Source organism: Lasioglossum baleicum, chromosome 1 (genome assembly GCF_051020765.1).
Source record: "Lasioglossum baleicum chromosome 1, iyLasBale1, whole genome shotgun sequence".
In the NCBI taxonomy this organism is placed as follows: Eukaryota; Metazoa; Arthropoda; class Insecta; order Hymenoptera; family Halictidae; genus Lasioglossum; species Lasioglossum baleicum.
Window position 1 is genome coordinate 15,525,584 of NC_134929.1, and position 21,968 is coordinate 15,547,551.

General features: G+C 34.3%; 6 protein-coding genes across 13 annotated transcripts in view; 3 read left to right on the forward strand and 3 right to left on the reverse strand.

Moving 5' to 3' along the window:
* Positions 1–5,352, forward strand: part of Crb (cell polarity complex component crumbs) — a 61,777-nt gene extending 56,425 nt beyond the window's left edge. For all 3 annotated transcript variants that reach the window (XM_076447180.1, XM_076447183.1, XM_076447182.1), the window contains 6 exons: positions 115–946; positions 1,374–1,743; positions 1,900–2,212; positions 2,572–2,889; positions 3,081–3,176; positions 3,419–5,352. In XM_076447180.1, coding sequence (XP_076303295.1) covers positions 115–946; positions 1,374–1,743; positions 1,900–2,212; positions 2,572–2,889; positions 3,081–3,176; positions 3,419–3,646 — 2,157 coding nt within the window. In that variant the 3' untranslated portion in view covers positions 3,647–5,352. The remainder of the gene's footprint in view (positions 1–114; positions 947–1,373; positions 1,744–1,899; positions 2,213–2,571; positions 2,890–3,080; positions 3,177–3,418) is intronic.
* Positions 5,353–6,208: 856 nt separating this feature from the next.
* Endog (endonuclease G, mitochondrial) lies at positions 6,209–9,019 on the reverse strand. The gene is made up of 5 exons (XM_076447289.1): positions 8,386–9,019; positions 8,057–8,250; positions 7,751–7,987; positions 7,495–7,675; positions 6,209–6,528 (listed from the first exon to the last, which is right to left on the reverse strand). Exons 1-5 carry the CDS (start codon positions 8,653–8,655, stop codon positions 6,427–6,429), a joined length of 984 nt encoding a protein of 327 aa, XP_076303404.1. The 5' UTR covers positions 8,656–9,019; the 3' UTR covers positions 6,209–6,426.
* Positions 9,020–9,754: 735 nt separating this feature from the next.
* Rad9 (cell cycle checkpoint control protein Rad9) lies at positions 9,755–12,203 on the reverse strand. 3 transcript variants are annotated; one of them, XM_076447245.1, is made up of 6 exons: positions 12,065–12,203; positions 11,760–11,962; positions 11,532–11,696; positions 10,977–11,133; positions 10,733–10,904; positions 9,755–10,657 (listed from the first exon to the last, which is right to left on the reverse strand). In XM_076447245.1, the coding sequence occupies exons 1-6, from the start codon at positions 12,096–12,098 to the stop codon at positions 9,910–9,912; spliced, it is 1,479 nt and encodes a 492-aa protein (XP_076303360.1). In that variant the 5' UTR covers positions 12,099–12,203; the 3' UTR covers positions 9,755–9,909. The 3 variants fall into 3 exon arrangements, with proteins under 3 accessions (XP_076303360.1, XP_076303368.1, XP_076303375.1); XM_076447253.1 differs by lacking the exon at positions 12,065–12,203 and having other exon boundaries at positions 11,777–11,919; XM_076447260.1 differs by lacking the exon at positions 12,065–12,203 and having other exon boundaries at positions 11,761–11,903.
* Positions 12,204–12,457: 254 nt separating this feature from the next.
* Vps29 (vacuolar protein sorting 29) lies at positions 12,458–13,773 on the forward strand. The gene is made up of 4 exons (XM_076447406.1): positions 12,458–12,610; positions 12,847–13,038; positions 13,109–13,344; positions 13,465–13,773. Exons 1-4 carry the CDS (start codon positions 12,608–12,610, stop codon positions 13,580–13,582), a joined length of 549 nt encoding a protein of 182 aa, XP_076303521.1. The 5' UTR covers positions 12,458–12,607; the 3' UTR covers positions 13,583–13,773.
* A 750-nt stretch (positions 13,774–14,523) lies between these two features.
* Cbp (sarcoplasmic calcium-binding protein) lies at positions 14,524–19,701 on the forward strand. The gene is made up of 6 exons (XM_076447339.1): positions 14,524–15,017; positions 15,946–16,062; positions 16,996–17,163; positions 18,319–18,459; positions 18,585–18,665; positions 18,751–19,701. Exons 1-6 carry the CDS (start codon positions 14,880–14,882, stop codon positions 18,895–18,897), a joined length of 792 nt encoding a protein of 263 aa, XP_076303454.1. The 5' UTR covers positions 14,524–14,879; the 3' UTR covers positions 18,898–19,701.
* Positions 15,042–21,863, reverse strand: Ufd1-like (ubiquitin fusion-degradation 1-like). Of its 4 annotated transcripts, none has more exons than XM_076447325.1 (6): positions 21,703–21,863; positions 21,474–21,588; positions 20,774–20,928; positions 20,062–20,610; positions 19,654–19,770; positions 15,042–15,568 (listed from the first exon to the last, which is right to left on the reverse strand). In XM_076447325.1, the coding sequence occupies exons 1-5, from the start codon at positions 21,703–21,705 to the stop codon at positions 19,702–19,704; spliced, it is 891 nt and encodes a 296-aa protein (XP_076303440.1). In that variant the 5' UTR covers positions 21,706–21,863; the 3' UTR covers positions 15,042–15,568; positions 19,654–19,701. The 4 variants fall into 4 exon arrangements, with proteins under 4 accessions (XP_076303440.1, XP_076303417.1, XP_076303431.1 ...); XM_076447302.1 differs by lacking the exon at positions 15,042–15,568 and adding an exon at positions 18,662–18,885; XM_076447316.1 differs by lacking the exon at positions 15,042–15,568 and adding an exon at positions 18,662–18,921.
* Positions 21,864–21,968: the final 105 nt, after the last annotated feature.

The window sequence follows — 21,968 nt, forward strand, 5'->3', positions numbered from 1 at the left end:
AAATTGTTTCAACACATTAAACTTGAAAAATTGACTTTTCGTCATAAAAAGCGGGCTCCTGACCCACTGTGCTATGTCTTATCCAACTAAAACAGTTTCTGTGTTGTTCCGTAGGCAAACGATATTCCCGCCCTGATTCAATTTGGCAACGTGACTTTCGACAACGACAAGGTCCTCAAGGGTGTCGTTTCCGACAACGTCTGCGTGAGTAATCCGTGCAACCACAACGGTACTTGCCACGTCACGTGGAACGACTTCTGGTGTCAATGTCCTCGAGGATACACTGGCAAGACTTGCCAGGAAATGGAATTTTGTCAACTGCAAGACTGCCCGGCTGGGTCAAAGTGCGTCAACCTCGACGACGGCTACGAGTGTATCGCGAACGCCACTTTCGACGGAGTCACGACTTCCTTCACTTACATTTACAATCAAGTGGAGGAGAAGAACGTAACCGATTCCACGATCGACACGATCCAAATCACGTATCGATCAAATACCGGCGGCACTTTGATGCACATTGCACCCCGCGTCGGCGATCAACATTTCACCATTTCCGTTTCCAAAGACAAGATCACGGTATCTTGGCGACTTGATATGCAGAACCAAGGGACATTGAGCTTCGGCAAGGTCGAGGCCGACGGAAATTGGACGTCCATAGTACTGAGATTGAATAATAATTCGATGGAGTGCGGTTACGCGAATTCTAACGAGGAGAGCGCGTCACACGTCAGCCCGAATTTCAATTTCGCATTATGGTACGATTTGCTGGTGACTGGAACAGTCACCCTGGGCGGACTAGGTTCCAGTTTGTCTGACCGACACAGTTATGTAACCATCGGCTCCAGTAAACAAATGTTGGAAAACAGAAGCGGTGTACAAGATAATTCAATAGACTTCAATGAACGCGCGTTAACCACCGTTTCACCGCCCCACAATATGTTGTCAGGTAACGTTACAATTAAATTTAATTACTGGATCGTAACGTAAATACGTTCGGTGATGTTTGCTATCTCTTTTCATTTGCTAATCAGTCGCAGAATTATATTCAATCAATTGTGTAAGACTGCAATTGAATTTTTTCAATCATAGTTATGTACATTTACAATGAGTTACAATTAAAACAATTATATATGCAACCGAACTAATTTTTATATAAAATAGTATCATTGATAAATAATAAATAGTGAATTATTGTACATTATAACATATCGACGTTAAATATTAAAAGATAAATTTCATTTATATGAAAGATTTTTTTAAAAATACGAAAGCTTATGGTATTTAACTTTACCGGTATTTATAAAATACAAATTATCGTGTCTTCAAATCAATTGTCCAATCTCTCTTCTAACAAAACACGTTCTCTTTTTTAGGAGAAGCTTTTAAAGGATGTTTGGGTGAAGTACGGATCGGCAGTATGCTGCTGCATTATTTCACATACGAAGAGGTTTACCAAAACGCGAACTTTACACCGTTGGAATATTTGGCGTTACAAGAAAATAATTCGACGCATCACGAGAACATTGGTTGCCAGCTTTGCTTCGATGAAGATTGCAAGAATGCTGGATACTGCCTTGACAAAGCAAACAGTTATGTTTGCGAATGTCCTGCTGGTTATAAGGAAGACGATTGTTCTTTCAATATTAACGAATGTATCGACAATAAATGTGAAAATGGGGCCACGTGTATAGATGACATCGCTAATTACACATGCGTGTGCAACAGTGGATGGCAAGGATGGCTGTTAGTATATACCAAATATTTCATTCGCTTCACAATTCGAACTAATCATTTATTTTTGACTAAAATTATTCGAAAAACTCGCTTCTTTCATCGAAAATATATACGATCGCACTCGAACACTACCGTGATTGCTTATCAATCTTATCTTTGTGTTAGATGCGACAGCGATATAAACGAGTGCGTAACTCTCAGTCCGTGCCAGCACGATGGAGTGTGCGTAAATCTTCCTGGTCATTTCCGCTGCGAATGCCCGGACCAGTTCACTGGTGAATTGTGCCAGAATTTCCGTTTGATCACCTGCGAGAACGAACCTTGCAAAAACGGCGTTTGCACGGACGTCGTGAATCCGCAGACTGGTGATAACTTTACTTGCACCTGCCAGACTGGTTACGAAGGCTCAATCTGTAATGTTCCTTATTGCATCGGACGAAAGTGTCAGAACGGTGGCAGATGCGAGTTCACATATCAGGTACTTGTCCATTTTCTACTATGCAAAGTGATAACATGTAAAAACATACGCATCTAGATCTAGATCTAGATCGCATTTATTCAGATCTGCATAGTTAGATTATACTGTCCGACCTATTCAAACTTGTAGCTTTGAGTAAACATTTACGATAGATTTTCGTGAGATAAACACGAAGCTGTAATATTTTCTTCTAAATTTTATGTTTGGTTTTCAACTTTTGAGACATAGTAATCACTAGCTGCTCGCGGCATGCCTACGGCACGCCCTCCGGGCGGGTTGCGCCCGACCACTAGCGGTATAGCTGAAAAGGTTGTTGTAGCAGTCATCTTCTAATTTCAATGATTATATTTAATTAACAGGCACCTCGATGTACATGTCCACCTGGTTACACCGGACTTTATTGCGAAACTAATATTGACGATTGCGCGGCCGATGCTGAAGGAAACGTTCCCTGTAAAAATGATGGAAAATGTTACGACGGCGTAAACAATTTCACTTGCGACTGCAGCGGTACCGGCTACATAGGGCCCGATTGTTCCTACGACATAGATGAATGCCAAGATCCAAATACAAATTGTGGCCACGGACAATGTGATAATTTACCAGGGACTTATCAGTGCATTTGTGACACGGGTTTTTGCGGATACAATTGCGAAATGATGGATCCCTGTAGAGAGGTACGTCTTTTCCCAGTCAGTCAGGCCTGCCTCGATCAGAAATCGAGCCCATCTGCCGGGCAGAATCCAGGACCGAGCGGCCAGCATTGTGTCCGAGCAGCTTCTGCTGGGCAGAATTCTAAATAAAGAAATCTAAAAGTGATATATTTTTATACATTTCACCTAGTTCATATAATACTTTTTTCCGACAGGAATACTGCCAGAATGGCGGCATATGCAAGTGCGGTGATGACGGGGGATACAGGTGTCAATGTACTCCAGAATACAGCGGACAGAATTGTACAGAGGTACGTTTCCTCCCATAACAGAAGCATACTATTCATATGCTTATTTATAACTAGACTACGGATATTTATGCATTTATGAAGAAATGAATTGGGTGAAATATAAAACAGTAAAGGATTAGAAAAATTGAAGAATATCGTAATGATGTTTTTAATGTAACAAAGTCATTAAGATTGCTTCCCACGTGTTTATTTATGTATCTCGCAACTAATCGTAATTGTTCTTTTTGTTCTCTCTAATATAGACGGCAAACTTTTTGGGGAGCCAAGCGCTCGACATAGCTGTGATTGTCGGTCCTATTATTGGATGCCTCTTTCTTATAGCGGCAGGTTCTTTAGTCGCATTATTTATGATGGCCAGGAAGAAACGAGCGACCCGAGGAACTTACAGTCCGAGTGCTCAAGAATTCAGTAATCCGCGTGTAGAAATGGACAACGTGATGAAGCCACCGCCGGAAGAGAGATTAATTTAAAATTGTTCGTGACGGAGGAACATGGGATGAGTGTTCCACGTCCACAAATCCTAGTCGTTTGAAAATATTGCAACATATCTGCGGTACATACCGATTGGAGGGGAAGAACCTCGACAAATCGTCCTCATGAGAGAGCCACTTGGAAAGGGCAAGTCAAAAAAAAAATAAGGTTTCATCGCGTTTTCTAGTCCACGCTCCATATTAGAGTGTTATCAAAGTGACCTAGGAAATTAAGCAACAATACCAGAATACGAGAACCGATTTCGAAGAGCGGCGCTAAAGATGAACTACGTTAGAGCTATTTCAAGGGGGTACACTCGTTTGAACACTGAGAAAAGCACATTTCCCCGATTTTTATACAGTACTACGGCTTCATAGAAAGTTATTATTCTGTTCTGCAGCAATGCGATTTATAAAAGACTTTTTTACCCATCATTGAACATTGCAGTACTAGTAAAAACCACCATTTCATCTATTTTTACTGGTTTTCCAAAATAGTACTTACTACTTCAAACGCAGTCTATAAATGTAATGTTATACAAGGTGTACCAGATAAACTGTTACAAACTGTTTTCTCGGAATCTAATGAAGATATCGATTTAATTTTTTTTTTAATTAAATGGTTAAGGTGGGCTAATATTTTAGTATGTATTAAATCCTTTTGGGTAATTTTTTGGGGGAGAAAGGGGGCCCTAACATTTTTTAAAATGGAAAGCCCCCCCCCCCAAAAAAATTACCCTAATGAAGTTTAATGCATACTAAAATATTAGCCCTCCTTAACCATTTAATTAAAAAAAATATGAATTCGATATCTTCATTAGATTCTGAGATAACGGCTTGTGACACTTTGTCTGGTACGCCCTGTATATACTTGTTTAGCTGAGTCGTCGAATTACTTGAATCGTTACATTACAATCATTATACATTACAATTACAAAACATTATATTTAAAACATCAATTTACAAGATATGTAAGAAGTAGATTTTCTTCATTTTCAAACAGTTGTGCCCCCTTAGTTACAACTTTGGTATCAGATGGGAATCAAAATTGCGAATCTATGTTCAAACTGAAAAATTACACGAAATTTTCGGGAAATACTCCGTGTTTCAGTCGCATGTCTGATTCGGAAAGAATTATTATGGAACTAAACAAAGTGTACTTAAAAGCTCCGTTAAGTGTCCTTATTATGCAAGCAATACTCGGAAGAAGCTCTTAAAGCAACGATACCCGTCCATTTTAGTGCCTAACTTACCCTACTTAAAGAGATTTTATTTATAAGCAGTGAATATTGTGGGGCGAAGAGTATGTATTTCAGAAACGCATTGAACTCTCGAGTGCGTGTATTGAGATCTCTCAAGCATAATGGTATTATCCTCATACTGTTCGCTAGATTTCAGGCAGCTGACACAGATGTCATTATGAAATATTGTAGCATAGACATATGACAACTTAACGGCAAAGTGGCCGGAGTTTTTGTAAAAATATGGTAAAGTGTAAAGGGTGTCTGTTTCGACTCGCAAAGTACTTATCGTCGGTGCGTTTTCACGTTTTGTAGTGTTATCGCGCTTGTTAATTTTGTACATAAACTAGACTATAAGTTAAAGAAATTAACACGATTCTACCAATAGCGTTTTATATGAATACACTGCGGATCCTTATGCACTGATAGTACGCGCAAATTTATCAAATACTAAAAAACGTATACAATAATCAATCTTAATTTATACTTTAGTTTTGATCGTAATGAATCTTTTTTTATGAGTGAAATCAATTTTTCTCTTACTTCGCTGTTTATAAAATAAATGAATGAAAAGAAGAATATTTATAAAGAATGATATTTGCATGAAGATTCGCAGTGCATATATCAGTATAGTATTTAATAACAAATATTATTTGGTACGTAATTATTTACTACCACGACCAAAGTAATAGCGAGAAGTTTTCTCGCCTGTTAATATAATTGATGCAGCCGTTTACAAACGAAGTATTTTTTTCTTTCTCTCAATAAAATTATAGCGTGTCTCGTTATTTTAACAATCATTTTGTTTTTAAATATATGAACTCCGACGGACTATTCGTCTAATTCATTCTATCTAAATTAATGTAAATTCACTGTATCAAACTTCAGAAACAAAATTTTTTATCAAAAATCATGTCCCCATACTATCGTAATCGTACGAAGCACACATATGTTGTGCATGTTAACATATAATAAATATAATGTATTTAAAATGTTAATGTTTTACCTGACCGAGAAAACGCTGTATAGTGTAATGTGATATCAATAAAAAAAACAAGTGCAAAATTTATTATATGAATAGATAAAAATGACCATATTACACTATTAAGCTTTAATCATTGTTCAATGTATGCTGTAAAGTAAATATATCATCAAGTTTTCTTCAAGACTGAATTTTTGGGTACTAAGAAGAATTTAAAAATATGTGTGCATGCGATTTTCACATAAGTACTTATTTTGTGACACAACGTGACAACATACGATATATGTGGAAAAATAAATATTATAATTTCAACAACTGAATGTACAAAAACAATAAAAATTAAAAAATCGAAATATTTGATTTGTCTTCTATAATACACATGTACTTACATTATTTACATACAATAAAATGATCTAGTTTACCTAAAAGTTTTATGTCAATACAGATATATAAAATAGTGTCATTTATAAAATAATAAATAGTAAAAGTAGTTTCTAAATATATATCGAATTTCTTCTAAATGACTAGTTTTAACCGCCCTGCTTAATTTTATGTAATTATTTTGATATACTCTTTCCATTTATTTTGGATAATTTATCACGTGATATCTTGTCAAAGAATAAAAGCCCAGCAGCTCGCTCAACACTTTCTGGCGGAACCTATAATAAATGTAATAGTATTACTAACAATAAGTATGTAAATATACAGTGGCTCACAAAAGTGTTTGAAACTTTTTTAAAATCGGACCAAACGTGTGACTTTTTTTAGCAATTAGAAGCATTGATTTACTAAATGATGTGCAAATTGTATGTGTATAACTAACATAGATCTACGAGAAACGCATATTTTAAATTTTCTTTACAGGCTCAAATAAAAATGTTTCAAAAACTGTTTTTTATTATTTTCTCATGTAAGCCCTATCAATTGCAATTGTTTCAAGATTTTTTTTGCACATCATTTTAGTACACCGATGCTTCTAATTGCTAAAAAAAGTCAGGTCGTTTGGTCCGATTTTTGAAAAGTTATACTATTTTAAATGGCGTTCGAACACTATCTATAACACTATATATAAAATATAAGTTTCTAACATCTACTTTTTTGCAAACATGATTATAAATGCATGGAATTAATCTCAGAATGTGTCTTCCAATTAATTTTGACCATCTGAAGTAGTATATCACGAGATTACATCTTATTTAGTGTAAGTTGTATCAAATTATCCTTAGTTATAATATCAAATAGCAAATTTGAACAATTTATGCATTGCTCAATGGCAAATAACTGAACCCCTTGCCCTACGGTTGATTTTACAGTTTCCGTGATTAGAACTTTCTTTGTAGTTCGTAATTTCCTAAAAAAGGAGAAAATTTATAACTATTGTATGCCTACACGTTCTCCAATAACTATACATTAACGAAACCAAAATAGAATTTCATCTTGGTTTAAAGGAAATTAATAACATAACATACATATTTATTAGACTCTGCTCAGAATCTTCATCACGAGTCTGACACGATATTGTAGGGCATGGGGTTAGAAGAAATGTAAGATTTTAATATCTTTCGTAGCTTCGGAGCACAATATGTATTATTATTATTATTATTATATTATTATTATAAACATACCCGAAAATTTGTTAGAGGAGCATTATCATCTATGGGAGTGTTTGGCATTACAAATGCTTCCATTTCTAATTTTGAATTATCAGTTTCACCGACAATTACTTTATAAAAATGAGTTGGTACTGCTACATGATTTGCTCCAATTACTTCATAACGTACATATTTCTTTCCATCGGATTCTTTCCTACATTAACACAATCATATTACTCATGGAATTATCCAACAAGGTATGTATGCATAAAGTAGACTCACTACTCACTTTGGTAGATATAAAGGTCCTGTACACACATACACATTCTTATAAACTTTAGTTAAGCTTCTAACATATTTTTCTAATCTATTCCACGAATCCCTATTAAAACCTCGACCTACTTGTGGAGCCATATTCGAGAGATAAAAAGTTTCATCTATATGATGTTGATCAATTTTATGATTTCCAGCTGCTGCCATATGTCCACGATCATATCCACTTTGTTTATAGTCGCTGTTGTCTGATCTAATTTATAATATTTTACAAAGCATTAATTAATGTTTGTTCGTAATAAGAGTAGAAATATATACATACCTAAAGAAGGGGTGTATACTGGGATCAGGTTTGAATTCACATTTCTGACGTGATATTTCACTGTTGTGTTGTAATCTCTCCTTAGTTAAATGTTCAAACACCCAATGAGCTACTCTATTTCTTTTGTCATAGGAAAGTACAAAATCATCGAACGATCTAACATTATCCAATCCAGGAAAACCATATTTCATAATCTATAAAAATTGTAAGCGTTCACTAATTATTACGTATAGAAAAAGTTGCACAACAATTATAAATACTTAGTTATCAGCATTCATATAACTTTGAGGTTATGTGCGAAATTTATCTGTACAATAATTCAAACTCACTTCGGACACTCTTGTAGCTGTCGATGACAATTTTGGACCCATATTCGTTACAGTCTCTTGAGGAACAAATGCGGTTGCCGCAGAAACTGTTCCGAACAAAGGCAAACCAGGCATTCCTTTAACGTTTGTATTGGAGAAAATATCCGCTCGACATTCATTTTCCTCGCTCAAGTGTTTCTTTTGCTCGAAATATTTACCAATAAACCAACCACTGAACCCTACAGTACTTAAAGTACTCACATTTAAGATCACTTTTGTTAATATTTTCATTTTTCATTCATCAACACTTTTGCTAACAAAACAATAATTGTTACTTTATCCGCACTCGTGCTTATACAATAATTATTTCGTATACCACGTGGGAGGAATCGTTTTGATTACGTGATGCACGTGTCCACACGCGTCATTGTTTTCGCTGATAAGGGAAAATATTTAAGATGAGAGAATGTTTAGTTTGACAGAGTATATGTATTTAAATAGTGCGTTTGAGATTGCTTTGTATCACTGGATATCGTCACTGCACAACGAAGTAAGTAAATTTAGATAACTGTTTTCTAAACGTGATGACTTATTTTGTCAGCCACTATAATGTAAATAAAATAAAGCAGCAAGCATCAACCAGCATCGGCAGCATCAACAGAATACAGACATACTTGATCATACTTTATACAAGATGCAAGCAGATGCAAGTGAGGATGGATCATGGATCAATGAACTATGAACTCTAGCAAGCTGACACACATATACATTATATGTATACATGGCCCAGGGCCTGCCGGCCGGGCTGGGATTCAGCCGATTTGCAAGATTGCAAGGGTGCGGGATTCGCGTTCTCATTGCGTGATAATACAAACACGGGTTTTTTCAGTAGTCAAAAACGCCAAATAAAGGTCAATCTAGGCAGCAATCGCCCTCAAAGGTCTTATTTATTAACTTATTATACTTTTGTCGGTAACAAGGGAGACTGCTACGCATTTGCAAAGTACTGCCACATTGATGCGACCCGCCCTGTGTCGCGCATGCGCGAGAAAAGTTGGGCTCAATCGAAGCACTGATTGTGCTACATTAGTGTGATACCGTGCTGCCCTCTCAAAAACAGGCTGAATCCCAGCCCGGCCGGCAGGCCCTGGGCTCAAGCCCCCGGCAGGTGAAAATCGCGCCATTTTGTGCACAGGGGCCCGGCTAAATCGGCCTGTCTTGGTCTCAACGCTGCTCCAAGCATTGTGTTTGCCCGTAACCTGTCGGGCAGGGGCTCTGCTAGCTGGGTCCGGCGGTAGGCTCGGTCAGACTGTGCTCTCTGGGTGATTTTGATTTTTCATCAATAAATGTAAATACGTAGTTTGATATTTATGCAAGCTCCACGAACGTTGTAATACAATGACATTTTTATGTTTTATTAAAAAACTACATTTGATGTTTAAATGATACCAACAATTCATAATAATCTTATAAAAGTTGACGTAACAAATTTGTAAGGACACTTGTTTACATTGAATACATACAAAGATTTGTAAAACACTATTTTTATTCACTGCCAGGTTCATCCGAATCTTCAGCTAAAACTACATCATACCCAGGCAACGTTCTTGGATCAAATGTTTTCTGAAAGCATTTCTGAAATATTAAGCGGGCTTTTTTAGCGGGTGGAGGTGGTGAATTTGGTACTGTATCTGAAACGTCAGCTTTATTTCGATTTTCCCTCTCTTGTCTACCTGTTTCGTCACTAATGGACTTCCTCTTTGTTATTGTGGAAAATACAGAACTTGCTACTTCTCTTGCACTTTTACTAGATTTAGAAAGTGCATTTGCATTGTAACTAGTTGATGGATTATTATGAGATACCTTTTGATTATTCTGTTCTACTGATCTACTGTGAGATTGTTCTTGATTATGTTCTTCTATTGGTAAATAACTTGTACGATCATTGCCTGTATTATTCTTTGTGTTTCTATTAGATATATTTAATTGTGAACTTTCTTTTCCTTTAACAGTATGTTCCTCTGTTTGTTTTTCCTTTTCTATTAAACATGGATGAATATCTTTAGCAGAAGCACTGGCTAAAGTTTTATTGTTCTTAGCTGTCTTATTTTCAATTTTAGTTTTAGATTTAGTGGATCTTTTAGAAGTTCGTTTGCTCCCACCTCTCCTTTTAACAGACTTTTCCTGTCTGGCAGTTACTGTACTGTCAGTCTGACTATCTGTACCAGAACTTAATGTAGAAAGTACTAAGTTTCCATCAAAAGATGGATTTTTTAATCCAAATATAACTGGTCTAAAAATAACTAATAGTTATTTACTTACACACAATTAAATACATATATGTCTACTGAAATTCATTATTCCTTACTTTCCAGCTTGTTCAAAGTATATGCCAATTGGTAGCATTGCAGTCTCCGCAAAATTCAAGAAAGCTTTAAATTCTTTCATACAAAATGTAATCGATGTATCCGTCTCAATATCGTATCGATCAAATTCTCCCTTTCCCAGTGCTAATTGTGTACGTGTTGTATTCGATAAACCTGAAAAAAATATACATTCTATTTAATAAAACATAACATTACAATATATCATTATTTAATAAGACAAATTACCTGAAGTATCGTCTACATAATTCCTTAATAAAAGCTTTTGAGATGAAGCTTCTAATGTGATTTCAATTAAGTTCTGGTGAAAATTTTGCACTGCATCTCCTAACACACGTGCTTGAGATGAAAATTGGTTTGTCGCACAATCTTTATCATATGCAGTCTACAAAGTACAATCAATAAATACAAATATTAACCCGTATAATTTCGTATTCGTACAAAGCACAAGAAGTTAATATAGAATGGAATTATTCTAGGTCGGAAGAAATGTTTAATTTTCAAGTTAAAATAGCTTTGAGTGCAAAGAGTTAAAAACACAATAATTAATAGACAGCAGATTTTATGCATTTATGACAAAAACTAGCAAGATGTAATTTAAAACAGCAACAACATTAGTAGAATTTAAAGATACTGTTACATACTATTTTCAATCTGTTAAACATATTGAGAAAGAAAATACATTTGCATGTCACTCCAGTTTGTTGCCATTCCAGTGGAAAATTCTTATTTTTTATAAACATCCGCTGTCTAATAATTAATAAACACGTAAAAAGAATATACCTGTAATATCTCGCAATCTAATATCGGTAATAAATGAGTTTTTATAATACTGTTCTTGTACTTCAAAATAAATAGGATTTCAGATGCATCTGGTTCCAGTCTAATGTGACATGTTTCCACTTGCTTATCTATTGTGTTTGGAGTTTTGAATACCGTCATTGCGCTCTATAAAATTAAAATATTGAATCATTTATAAAACTAAGTGAAAATTCAGTAATTCGGTACTACCCTCATTGAAATTTTACATTTCAAGGCATCGTTTTCTTGCAAATCGCCGTACACATAATAGGAGAAATAACTATGGTAAAATGTAAAATCAGCGTATGCAGAATTAGCCATGTTGACAGTGCGAAATGATATGCTGGTGCTTTGAGGTTCTATGTACATTTCATCTCCAATTTTTGCCAATGAATGTATGGCCTTCGCTAAAACTATTACACATATGTGTAAAAACACCTCGTATTAATAAATATACTTTACACGACAAGTGTAAATGAAATATAACCTTAGTAATCACATAACGAGACATTTACCTTTCACATTTGCTCCTGGTACAACACATTTCATGTTGAATTGCTATTGTTAACCTACAGCTTGTGGATTTAGCATCTAGTATTATTTAATTTAAAAACTAATCGGAGAAGGTAGTCCAAAGAATTCATAATATTTTGTGCGTATGATGACGAATACGTTGTTGAATACTTCATCAACAGCTACACCTAACATCGAAATACTAATCGGTCCATTTGTAAACGTAGAATTAGTATCGCTCAATTGAAATATGAATATTTACGAATATGAGATTCGATAAATTTGTACAGGTTGTAAATGAACAGAAATTACGAACGAGAACACGAAATTCATATTTTAGCGCATTGTAGAGAGACTATCGACTAATTGTCATACTGTCATACTCTCGAATCTCGAAAGTCGATCACTGCTCTGTGTATACGGTGCAACTTCACTGTACTGAGTTTGACACTTCTACAATTCTATTTTACAGCTAACGAATGCAATAACTTGAATATTAACGGTTACAATCTTATAACATCTGTACAGATATTATTAAATAAATCATGGTGAGCAGATCAAATCAAACATTAGTGGTAAAAGCTTGTCTAATATCAATTTCACCTTTAAATTCTAACCCCAAGTAAGATTATTTCACAGCGAAACAATTTTTATAATAATACAAACAATTTTTATAATAAATACTTCAACTAAAGCTGCACACACTGCTTTACATTTGTGTTTGTAATAGTCATTGTACCGCAAGAAGGAAGACTGTTACATGAAAATAATTTTGTAATTACAGCTTGTTTTAGTATTGGGAGATTTGCACATTCCACATAGATGCAGTAGCCTTCCAAGTAAATTTAAGAAATTATTAGTTCCTGGTCGAATACAACATATTTTATGCACAGGAAATCTTTGTACGAAAGAATCGTATGATTATTTAAAAACATTGGCTAGCGATGTTCATGTTGTTAGAGGAGACTTCGACGAGGTATCTCTTTATTTTAAATATTATAGTAATTATTCGAAGCTTGTGTGTACATTACTCATCGTTATTGTAGAACTTGAATTATCCAGAACAAAAAGTTGTCACAGTTGGTCAATTTAGAATAGGGTTATCCCATGGGCATCAAGTTGTACCTTGGGGAGATCCTGAATCGTTGGCCTTGATTCAAAGACAGTTAGACGTTGATATTTTAATATCAGGTCATACGCATAAATTTGAAGCGTATGAACATGAAAATAAATTTTACATTAATCCTGGCTCAGCAACAGGAGCATATAATCCACTTGATACGTAAGTCTACCCTGCAGTTTTCACTTAAAAGGATAGACTCGTTTCTAAACATAGATTTCTATGTTCAAATCTCTCTTGACAATTTTATTTAATATCATGACGAACATATATATTTTGCAGGTCAGTCATCCCCTCGTTTGTCTTAATGGATATTCAAAGTTCTACAGTTGTAACATACGTATATCAACTTGTTGGCGATGAAGTAAAAGTGGAAAGAATTGAATACAAAAAGAGTTAAAATTGTATAAAAATTGAAATATAAATGAACTGAATTACATATTCTGTCTATTTAATATACATGACTTTGATACTAATCCGTATATCATTCATATGAATCTCAGGTGCATTTGAATTAGTATTAGCAATTATTTAAGAATTTTAATTGTATAAAATATAAATTGTAAATAAAATAAAATAAAGTATAACGAATTTCGATCATTTCTCGCTTATTTAATATCGCCATTATTTAATATTATATGGCATTTATTAGAAAATGATAATAATTATATTATTCCCCATGAAAAAAATTTGTTTTCTATTCTTTAATCTCATATGTATTTAGTAGTATTTACACGTATGTATATGTAAACATTTCGAAGTTGTTCCAATCGAATAGTTCGATCCATGCGTTTCGTCACGTACGCGCGTTTAAATGCGTGTACGTTCAAATGTCGCATTTAACGTGACCTTCTTTCGTTAAAACTTCATATGTAAATATATTTACGTCTGATCTTTGTATTTCTGAATAATCTCAAACGTGGTTCTTCGAAATACGTCACTATTTAGGTACCAAATTGTCTCCTATCACAGTGAAATTGATAAGTTCGAACATAGGCGTAACTGATAAAACAGATGAAGTAATCATATCACAAAGTATATTCACGCTGTCAACATTTTACTACGAAAATATACAAATTACTCGATTTTAACTGTACCAATTCATGAGATCTATAAAATGTAAATCAATAATTTTCTCATAATTCAAAATATACCTTTTTCGTAATTCAGGCTAAACGCTCTCAAAATATTCATTACAAATCGTCTAAATGGTAAATTAATTCATCTAGATTGGCAGAAAAACGTCGTTTGGTCCATTTACAAAAAGGCTATTCGTTTTAAAGTGTGTGCCATCAATTACGATAGAGATTCTATACGCCTTCTGTTTAGTACACAATTTTAATGTGGTCTAAATAGATCAAAATTTACGTAATTAGTATATCTCTTCGTTTTTATCAGTTTTTACAAGTTTCTTCGTATGGTTTTATCGTCATAGGAGTTCATGGTATTATCTCGAAGATGTGGAGAACGTGCATGGATGCTCGTATGTACCCGAGGGAAAACAAGTAAAAGGGGAGCCAAAGCATGCTTGCGCGTGCGTAATAAATGAAGTGGGGATTGCCCGTCCCAACAAAAGGGGCCCAGTATCCATCTACTGGTTAGACATCAGTTCACATCAGTTGCAGACCCTTTTGAGTGAGCGTGAAAATTTTCGTGTGTTTTTAATACACTTTTAGTAAAAGAAAATACGTAGAACAATGGCAACGACATTACTACGAACGGGTTTACGGTATGTGATCACGAGTGGAGTTCTCGAAAAAAGGACAATTTCAGTTTTGTGCAAAGAAATAATTCATGGGGAGGAAAACATGAATCTGCCACAACAAAAGCTAAAGGTAAATCTTTTTATTTTAATAGCAAAATGTTATGTTAGTTATATTTACCGATGCACGTTTACTTAATCGTTTAATAAAGAAAACGAAGACTATCATTTATCGGTGATCCAATTAATTGCTAGTTTAATAAACATTAATCGTAATTCATTTTCTGCACACCCATATTCACTTGATGTACATTTTACAATAGAAATTACTCCTTTCTGTGTGAATTACATGTCAGAAACATGCAGTTTCGGAATTATTCACATTAAATAACAAATTTATAATCAAAGTAGTAACTTGTTATTTTATATTAATTTACACATTGAATATAACCCGTCGTATAATTCATTTGAAATTACAATTTTAATTCGGAGTTGTTGTTAAGCTCATACCAAAAGCGTTAATTAAAAAAAATGCTTACAAGTAGAAGAAATTCCTAATGTTTTTATAAGTTTTTATAAAACATTTAATTCTGTTGCTGTTGTAACTATATAACGTACGTTCAGAATAGTTAATAGTACAGAGACACGAGTTATATATGTTGAAGTTCATTGAACCAACATGACCTGCAACAGAACGTTCGTTTAATATTTATGATGTTACAGTATACATATATATGTATATAGTAACGATAGACTGCGGATATTTATGCAAAATAAAAATGTTCTGCATTGATTGTGGGAAGTAGGAATAAAATAAAAATTGATTTCATCCCTTAATGACTTTATTGCATTAAAAACAACATTACAATATTCTTTTTGTCTAATCTTTTACTGTTTTATTTCACCCAGCCAATTTCTTCGTAAATGCATAGAAATCCACAGTCTAAGCAACGATGATACACGTGAAAATATAGGTCGAATATCACGGTTATGCGGCATGCGTAATATTCAAATAATTCTTCGTGCATGTTTTATGTGTCAAACATTTGTTTTGCTTCCAGAGTCATGACATCGTGCGACGAATGTATAGTAAGAGAAGTGTACACTATACAGGAGTCTCAACATCTACGAACGAACAAGACGAAAGCGATAGCGACTCAGACATCGAAAACGAAAGAGTAAGACAATATTTTTTAATCGCTCTTGTATTTCGATAATATAATTCTACTTCTCTATTTATATACAATCTGATTTTGAATTATTTTCAAAATGATTATAAATTAAAGTATTATCATAAATTGATAAAATGGGGGTATTATGTAGTTTCTTAAACCCTACGCAACTTCTGTAAGTAACATTTTTTGGATTTTATTAAATAAAAAAATGATCGTCATTTTTATCGAATGAGATTCTTCAGAAAAATTCAAAGACATATAGTACAAAGTAATTTTTAAGCTTGCACGTGTTCGAGAAGTAAAACGTATGATGAAAACATAGTACACATATACTCGAGACAGAATTGGGCAATGTTTGAGTCCGACCCACACTCCAATCGATCCCCCGCTTTCAATATGTAACAAACATCATTTTCTTCCTTTTCTGACCCGTATAACCTTGAACAGAATTATGTATGTCGCGCATCATCGGGCTCAGCTCGGCGACTGTTTGCGTATACGTACGCAATACATTCTCAGCATTTTCATTAAAAAATATACTTGTTATTTATTTTTTACCCTCATTGTTAGTTGCTATATGTGTCATTATACTATATACTTATTTACACATAAACTTTCCCGAATTTCGTACATACACTTTACGATGTATACACAGTGAATGACCTCGGTTAAAATGGTGAGAAACGAATTTAAATGAGTAATAAATAAAACTTTAGTTTCGTCGCCGTGTAACCACCGTAAAAGTGTGACTGTTTTTCGTCCTTCACCGATATTTGTAAATGGAAACAAGAAATATTATCTTCTAAAAGTGAGATAAACATCAATGAGATCAATTTTATTTTAAAATAACAAAAATTGGGCTAATTTAGTACAGTAATGGTGATAACAGTAAATAACATGAACAATGTAATTTTAATAAAAATTGTTAATTTTCAGGGAGTATCACATTTTTGGAGACGAAAAATGCGAACATTACACAACCATTTAGATGTTAACAAAGATGGACTTATCAGTTATGACGATTTCATGCTCCTTGCAGAAAGATTCTCTGATTTAGGACATTTATCTGAAGAGGCCAAGACTGAATTTAAGGAAGTACTAAATGTAAGTATCCTGTATACTTATTAAATATTGATAGAGAAAACATCGAAATTAAGCACCTCTTAATAATACAGTAAAGTCCCAATCTAAGCCAATTTTCAGTTCTGTGCTGGGACATAGATGGGATCAGATACTATTTTGTGATAATGATGTCAATAATGAAACTTCTTCATTTTTTACTTATTTTTAATGAAATTTTACCAATATTTTGCGACATTCTTCTGATTAACATGACACCAAACAAGATACAATTTTGCAAGGATAATTTATAATTTATCATATACATATAAGAAAATTGAAAATAAAAAAGTTAGCAACGCATTGCTATTTTAAACAGTACAATGAGTTTTGAATTTTTTCCGACCGTTGTGGTCGCTGTTCTCTTTCTTTTGCACTATATAGCTATCGTCTTCTATGTCCTAAAGTTACTCCATACGATATAAATTATATCGTGTTTAGTATGATTTTAATCAGAAAAATGCCACAAACAAGTTGTTGAGAGTCCCGTAAAAAAATAATTAAAAATAAAGAATTTTTGTAATTGAATTAGTAGTGGTGGACACCGATATGCCCGACCAGGTATCGGATTACGTGACATGTTTACAGTGTAAAGATCGAGCCTCGACCTTCAGGGCCCCTCGCGGGGTTGCCCTCCAGTAGAAGGGATAGGCGAACTGAATTTTAGAACAGTCACCTCCGTCGCGCTTTGTTTGGGACTTTACAGCAGGCATGCACAGCTCTTTGCTCTCAGAGCAGCTCCCGTGCTCCCAAGTTGCTCCCCGTATGCTCTCAGAGCAGATCGGACGTATGGAAGGGGAACCCACTAAGCGTGACTTGTAAACAGAGCACGAGAGAAGACGAGTGGGAGGGGCGTGGGGAAGTGGAGAGCGCGCCGGAGTGGTCAGACTACAACAACGTAGACGCCGCCCCCACTCTCATACGCTCTTCTTCTCGTCTTCTCTCGTGCTCCGTTTACAATTGGTGGGTTCCCCTTCCATACGTCCGAGCAAGGTCACTGCTCCGACCCTGCTCAGGAGCAGGGTCGATTGCTCCTGCTCCCAAATCGTCCACCTGTGCATGCCTGCTTTACAGTCTAACAATAAGAAGGATTTCAATTCCGTATAGAAATAAATTTAAACATGCGTATGTCCATCCTAGGCTATGTGGAAGGAACAATGGGGTGAAATCAGTCCATATAATCTCATTTGTATTGAAAAATACTTGGAAGAAATGCATCATGTTCTTAATGACTCATCATTAAAGAAGAAATGCCATAATTTCCTGCCATTTTTATTCAAAGTACGTATTCAAAATATTTGTGTGTGCATACAGATGGTTGATTAAAAAAAATCCTATTCCTAAAAATACAATTTATAATACGGCATCAATAAATAAATAATTCAATTCGATATGAAAAATTGCAGGCGGTAGACAAAGACCAAAGTGGTGAAATTTCTGTGGAGGAATTCAAATTATTTTTCAAATGCTTAGATCTTACACATGATGTAAGTAAAATTATATATTCTCCATCCCAATTGTTGAAATACAATATAAATAAATGATTTAATTTAATTATAAAATTTATTACAGCACGCAGTTGTTTCCTTCAGTCATATCGATACTAATGATGATGGTAAAATCAGTTTCGACGAATTTGTATCACTGGGCCGTGACTTTTTCATAGCCGAAGATCCAACAAGACCCAGTAAACATTTCTGGGGACCACTAATAGATTGAATACATTACTGTTTTGCTCTGTAACTTGTGATATTAATATACCGCGCGTTAGTCGTTTTTATAATGACATAAGAGTTAATTCGATTTATACTATTTAGAATAAGTTTCTATAAAAACAGTTTGAAATAAATAGAATATACATATACATACATCTGTTTGATTTACATGAAATTTTTAGAAAGCTTATACAGGGTGTTCGACTACAGGTGGTGGAAAATTTAAAGGGTGGTTCTCCATGACAATATAAGACGAAAATGAAGAACAAAAAATTTGTAATTTCGGCTTCATTTTTAAATTATTAACAATTAAATATCTGCCTAAAATGTGGCAACCCGACCAATAGAGGTGTACGTTACGTACGTCATAGAGGCGCGCGACAGTCACGTATTAAGTGACAGATACATGCTTACCTATATAGGTTCTCATCTGGGGCGCCAGCGAGGTGAAAATGATTTAAGGATTCACAAATTAACCGTTTGACGACACTGAACCTGCCTACTCGTTAAAATACACAAGGGTATTTCTATTCTCCGCCCTATGAAATTGTCGAGTAGAGGGGGTCTTATATTGTCATGGAGAACCACCTCTTAAATTTTCTCCTACCTGTAGTCGAACACCCTCTATACAACAAGAAAAACTTTTTAATGAATATATATGTCTTTAAATATGTTAATGGTTAGAAACTTCTATAACACATTTATGTTAAACATTTATATTAAAAAGTACAACCATTTAATAAAAAGTACGAATACTCACTTTTACAAATGTAATTATAAGAAAATAAATAGACTGATAATTAACGAATCATTTTCTTGATTTCCTAAGAGAGAAACCTTCCCCAGTGAAAGCTTTAAATTCATCCTGCTCTTTTACCTGTAACAACAGTTTCCTATAGTACGAACAACACGTATAGTAATGAGTAGACTGCGGATATCAATGTAATTTTCAATTTTTGTAGGCAAACTTTTAAGAAAGTCGAATCATGTAAAATCTTATTTTCTGTGGCAGTAGCCTTTCTAGATCTGAAATAAATTAAAATCATACTAAATTCTGTGGAATTTTACATTCTAACATTTTTTTTTAATTTTTAGAAGCCATAAATGCATAAAGATCCGCAGTCTAGTAATGTGTGAATAAGGCAGAATATTTAAAATTATCTCTTACTTCTTTATTATTAACGGGTTTCATATTACGTAAAAATATAAGGGTCCCTATTTTATACTCATAATCTGGTATTCCTCTAATATATGTGGGTTTGTTTGTAGCAACTTCCGATTGGCCAGAATCTTTACGCTTTTTGCCATCTAATCTATTACCGTGTCCTTTAAATGGTACAAAGCCAACAGGTGCAGGCATTAAGTCCGCAGGGTCTACTACAGTTTCATCCTTTTTAACATATTTTTCTGGTTCTATGTAACCCACAGGTGGAGCAAACTCAACATTCATATCACATTCTATAATACTAACTGCTGATCGTGGTTTTGTTTCCAAGACGCACATTTCATATATTTTTTGATTATATTTTATAGCAATTACATCGCCTGTTGTTAGACAGGCGAAACTTCTTAAACCATTTTCTAAAACAGCTTTAGGATTTGTAATATCTAAGAAATCTTCGGTTTGTGGTTGAAAACGTGAAAATGTTGCAGTTGGCAAAGAAACATTTTCAACATTTATCAGTTCTGCTTCCTCCAGTAAAAGATTGTGCATCATCTGTAATCATGATAGTGTGGTTCACATCTTGCCCATATTAATATAGGTTTTGCACTCCAAATTCAGGGTGAAATTAAAAGGTGAATTGGTATGTTTGTAGGAATTACTTTGGTTCGAAGCAAAGTTTTTCAAAAATAAGGATATAATTATATTTATTATTTACCCAATATGGTAAGTAAACTTTTCCTTCGTCTGCAACAAACTCCAAAACACCACAATGAGTTATTCTATTAGTCTTCTTATTGGTTAATTTGAATAGCATTGGATAATTAATGTTCAATCGTGTGAGCTGCTCCAGAGCCGAAGGTGGCATAATTACTAAAAGAAAATAAACATACATTCTCGACATTGAAAAGTTGAAGTTCAAGGTATCAAGTAAATAATGGTCATTCATTTTAGAGCTAACTCCGCATAACAAGTTGGATGGAAATGAATTCTCCAAATTGTGCGAGCAATTTGTGACCAACAAGTGACAGCAATCTCCATTGTGACCTAACAGGTCACCCCCAATAACGTCATCTAATACTTTCATTTAAGATTATAATGTAAAAGAAAATTTCTATGCTCTATTTTGGTACAGCACAATTATTGAAAATCCTATTAATAGGCTTTCGGTAGGTAAAGTGTTAACGTCGACAGATTTGTAATACTTCAACATTGCAACCTCTAATTGTTTATCATGAGAAAATACTGCATCTCCGACATATAACACCTTCCGAACTTCTTACAATGAGTAGAACACATTAGTATAATAGAAAGATTTAACAAGAATTTTCGTCGTTATAAATGATTTTGCAAGCCAGTTTTTTGACAAATGACTATTACTTTTTTGACACCCTGTACAAGATATATGGTACACTAACTTTTTCCACCACGTTCTACATCTTGTCGATATGCACCCGGTAACATCGACACAGAGAAACATTTATACTGTGTGTTAAAAGACCGTGGAATCTCCGGAAACATATTAAACCCAAACTGAAAGCGAAAAAAGTCATATTGAGAAACAACTTAACCTCACTTCAGTGGAAAATGCGTTAGAAGAACACAATCCCCCTGTTAATTTTCGTCTCGTTCTCACAAATGTTTTACCATGTTTACGGTTCTTTTCTTGAAACTCCTTAGAATATCTATAAATAACAGAATCGTTGAAAAAGGTGAAAAATTTAGATAAAAGTATAACTTTGACAAATGTGGTATACAGTTGTATATTTACAGTATACAGTATGCACAGAAAGCAGACGACTCACTCTGTGAATCAGACGTGCGTTTGATCGAATATTTAAATTTCGTTGTCGCAATATGTCCGGTAATCGGTATAAACGGACTTCTTAAAAACAAAGCATATTTGCTATAAA

Bases quoted from the DNA above. Each gene is read 5' to 3' on its own strand.
- Endog (XM_076447289.1), bottom strand. From the start codon at position 8,655: ATGAAAATATTAACAAAAGTGATCTTAAATGTGAGTACTTTAAGTACT. The intron at 8,251-8,385 runs GTGAGTTTGAAT...CAATTTTTATAG, and splicing joins CAGCTACAAGAGTGTCCGAA to ATTATGAAATATGGTTTTCC. The intron at 7,988-8,056 runs GTATGTATATAT...ATTATAAATTAG, and splicing joins AGTATACACCCCTTCTTTAG to ATCAGACAACAGCGACTATA.
- Rad9 (XM_076447245.1), bottom strand. From the start codon at position 12,098: ATGAAATGTGTTGTACCAGGAGCAAATGTGAAAG. The intron at 11,697-11,759 runs GTAGTACCGAAT...TTAATTTTATAG, and splicing joins AATGTAAAATTTCAATGAGG to AGCGCAATGACGGTATTCAA. The intron at 10,905-10,976 runs GTAATTTGTCTT...TATTTTTTTCAG, and splicing joins TTATGTAGACGATACTTCAG to GTTTATCGAATACAACACGT.
- Vps29 (XM_076447406.1), top strand. The intron at 13,039-13,108 runs GTATCTCTTTAT...TCGTTATTGTAG, and splicing joins TTAGAGGAGACTTCGACGAG to AACTTGAATTATCCAGAACA. The intron at 13,345-13,464 runs GTAAGTCTACCC...TATATTTTGCAG, and splicing joins GCATATAATCCACTTGATAC to GTCAGTCATCCCCTCGTTTG.
- Cbp (XM_076447339.1), top strand. From the start codon at position 14,880: ATGGCAACGACATTACTACGAACGGGTTTACGGTATGTGATCACGAGT. The intron at 18,460-18,584 runs GTACGTATTCAA...GAAAAATTGCAG, and splicing joins TCCTGCCATTTTTATTCAAA to GCGGTAGACAAAGACCAAAG. The intron at 18,666-18,750 runs GTAAGTAAAATT...AATTTATTACAG, and splicing joins GCTTAGATCTTACACATGAT to CACGCAGTTGTTTCCTTCAG.
- Ufd1-like (XM_076447325.1), bottom strand. The intron at 20,929-21,473 runs GTTAGTGTACCA...ATTTTCTTTTAG, and splicing joins TGTAGAACGTGGTGGAAAAA to TAATTATGCCACCTTCGGCT. The intron at 19,771-20,061 runs GTAAGAGATAAT...CTGTTGTTACAG, and splicing joins AACCCGTTAATAATAAAGAA to GTAAAAGAGCAGGATGAATT.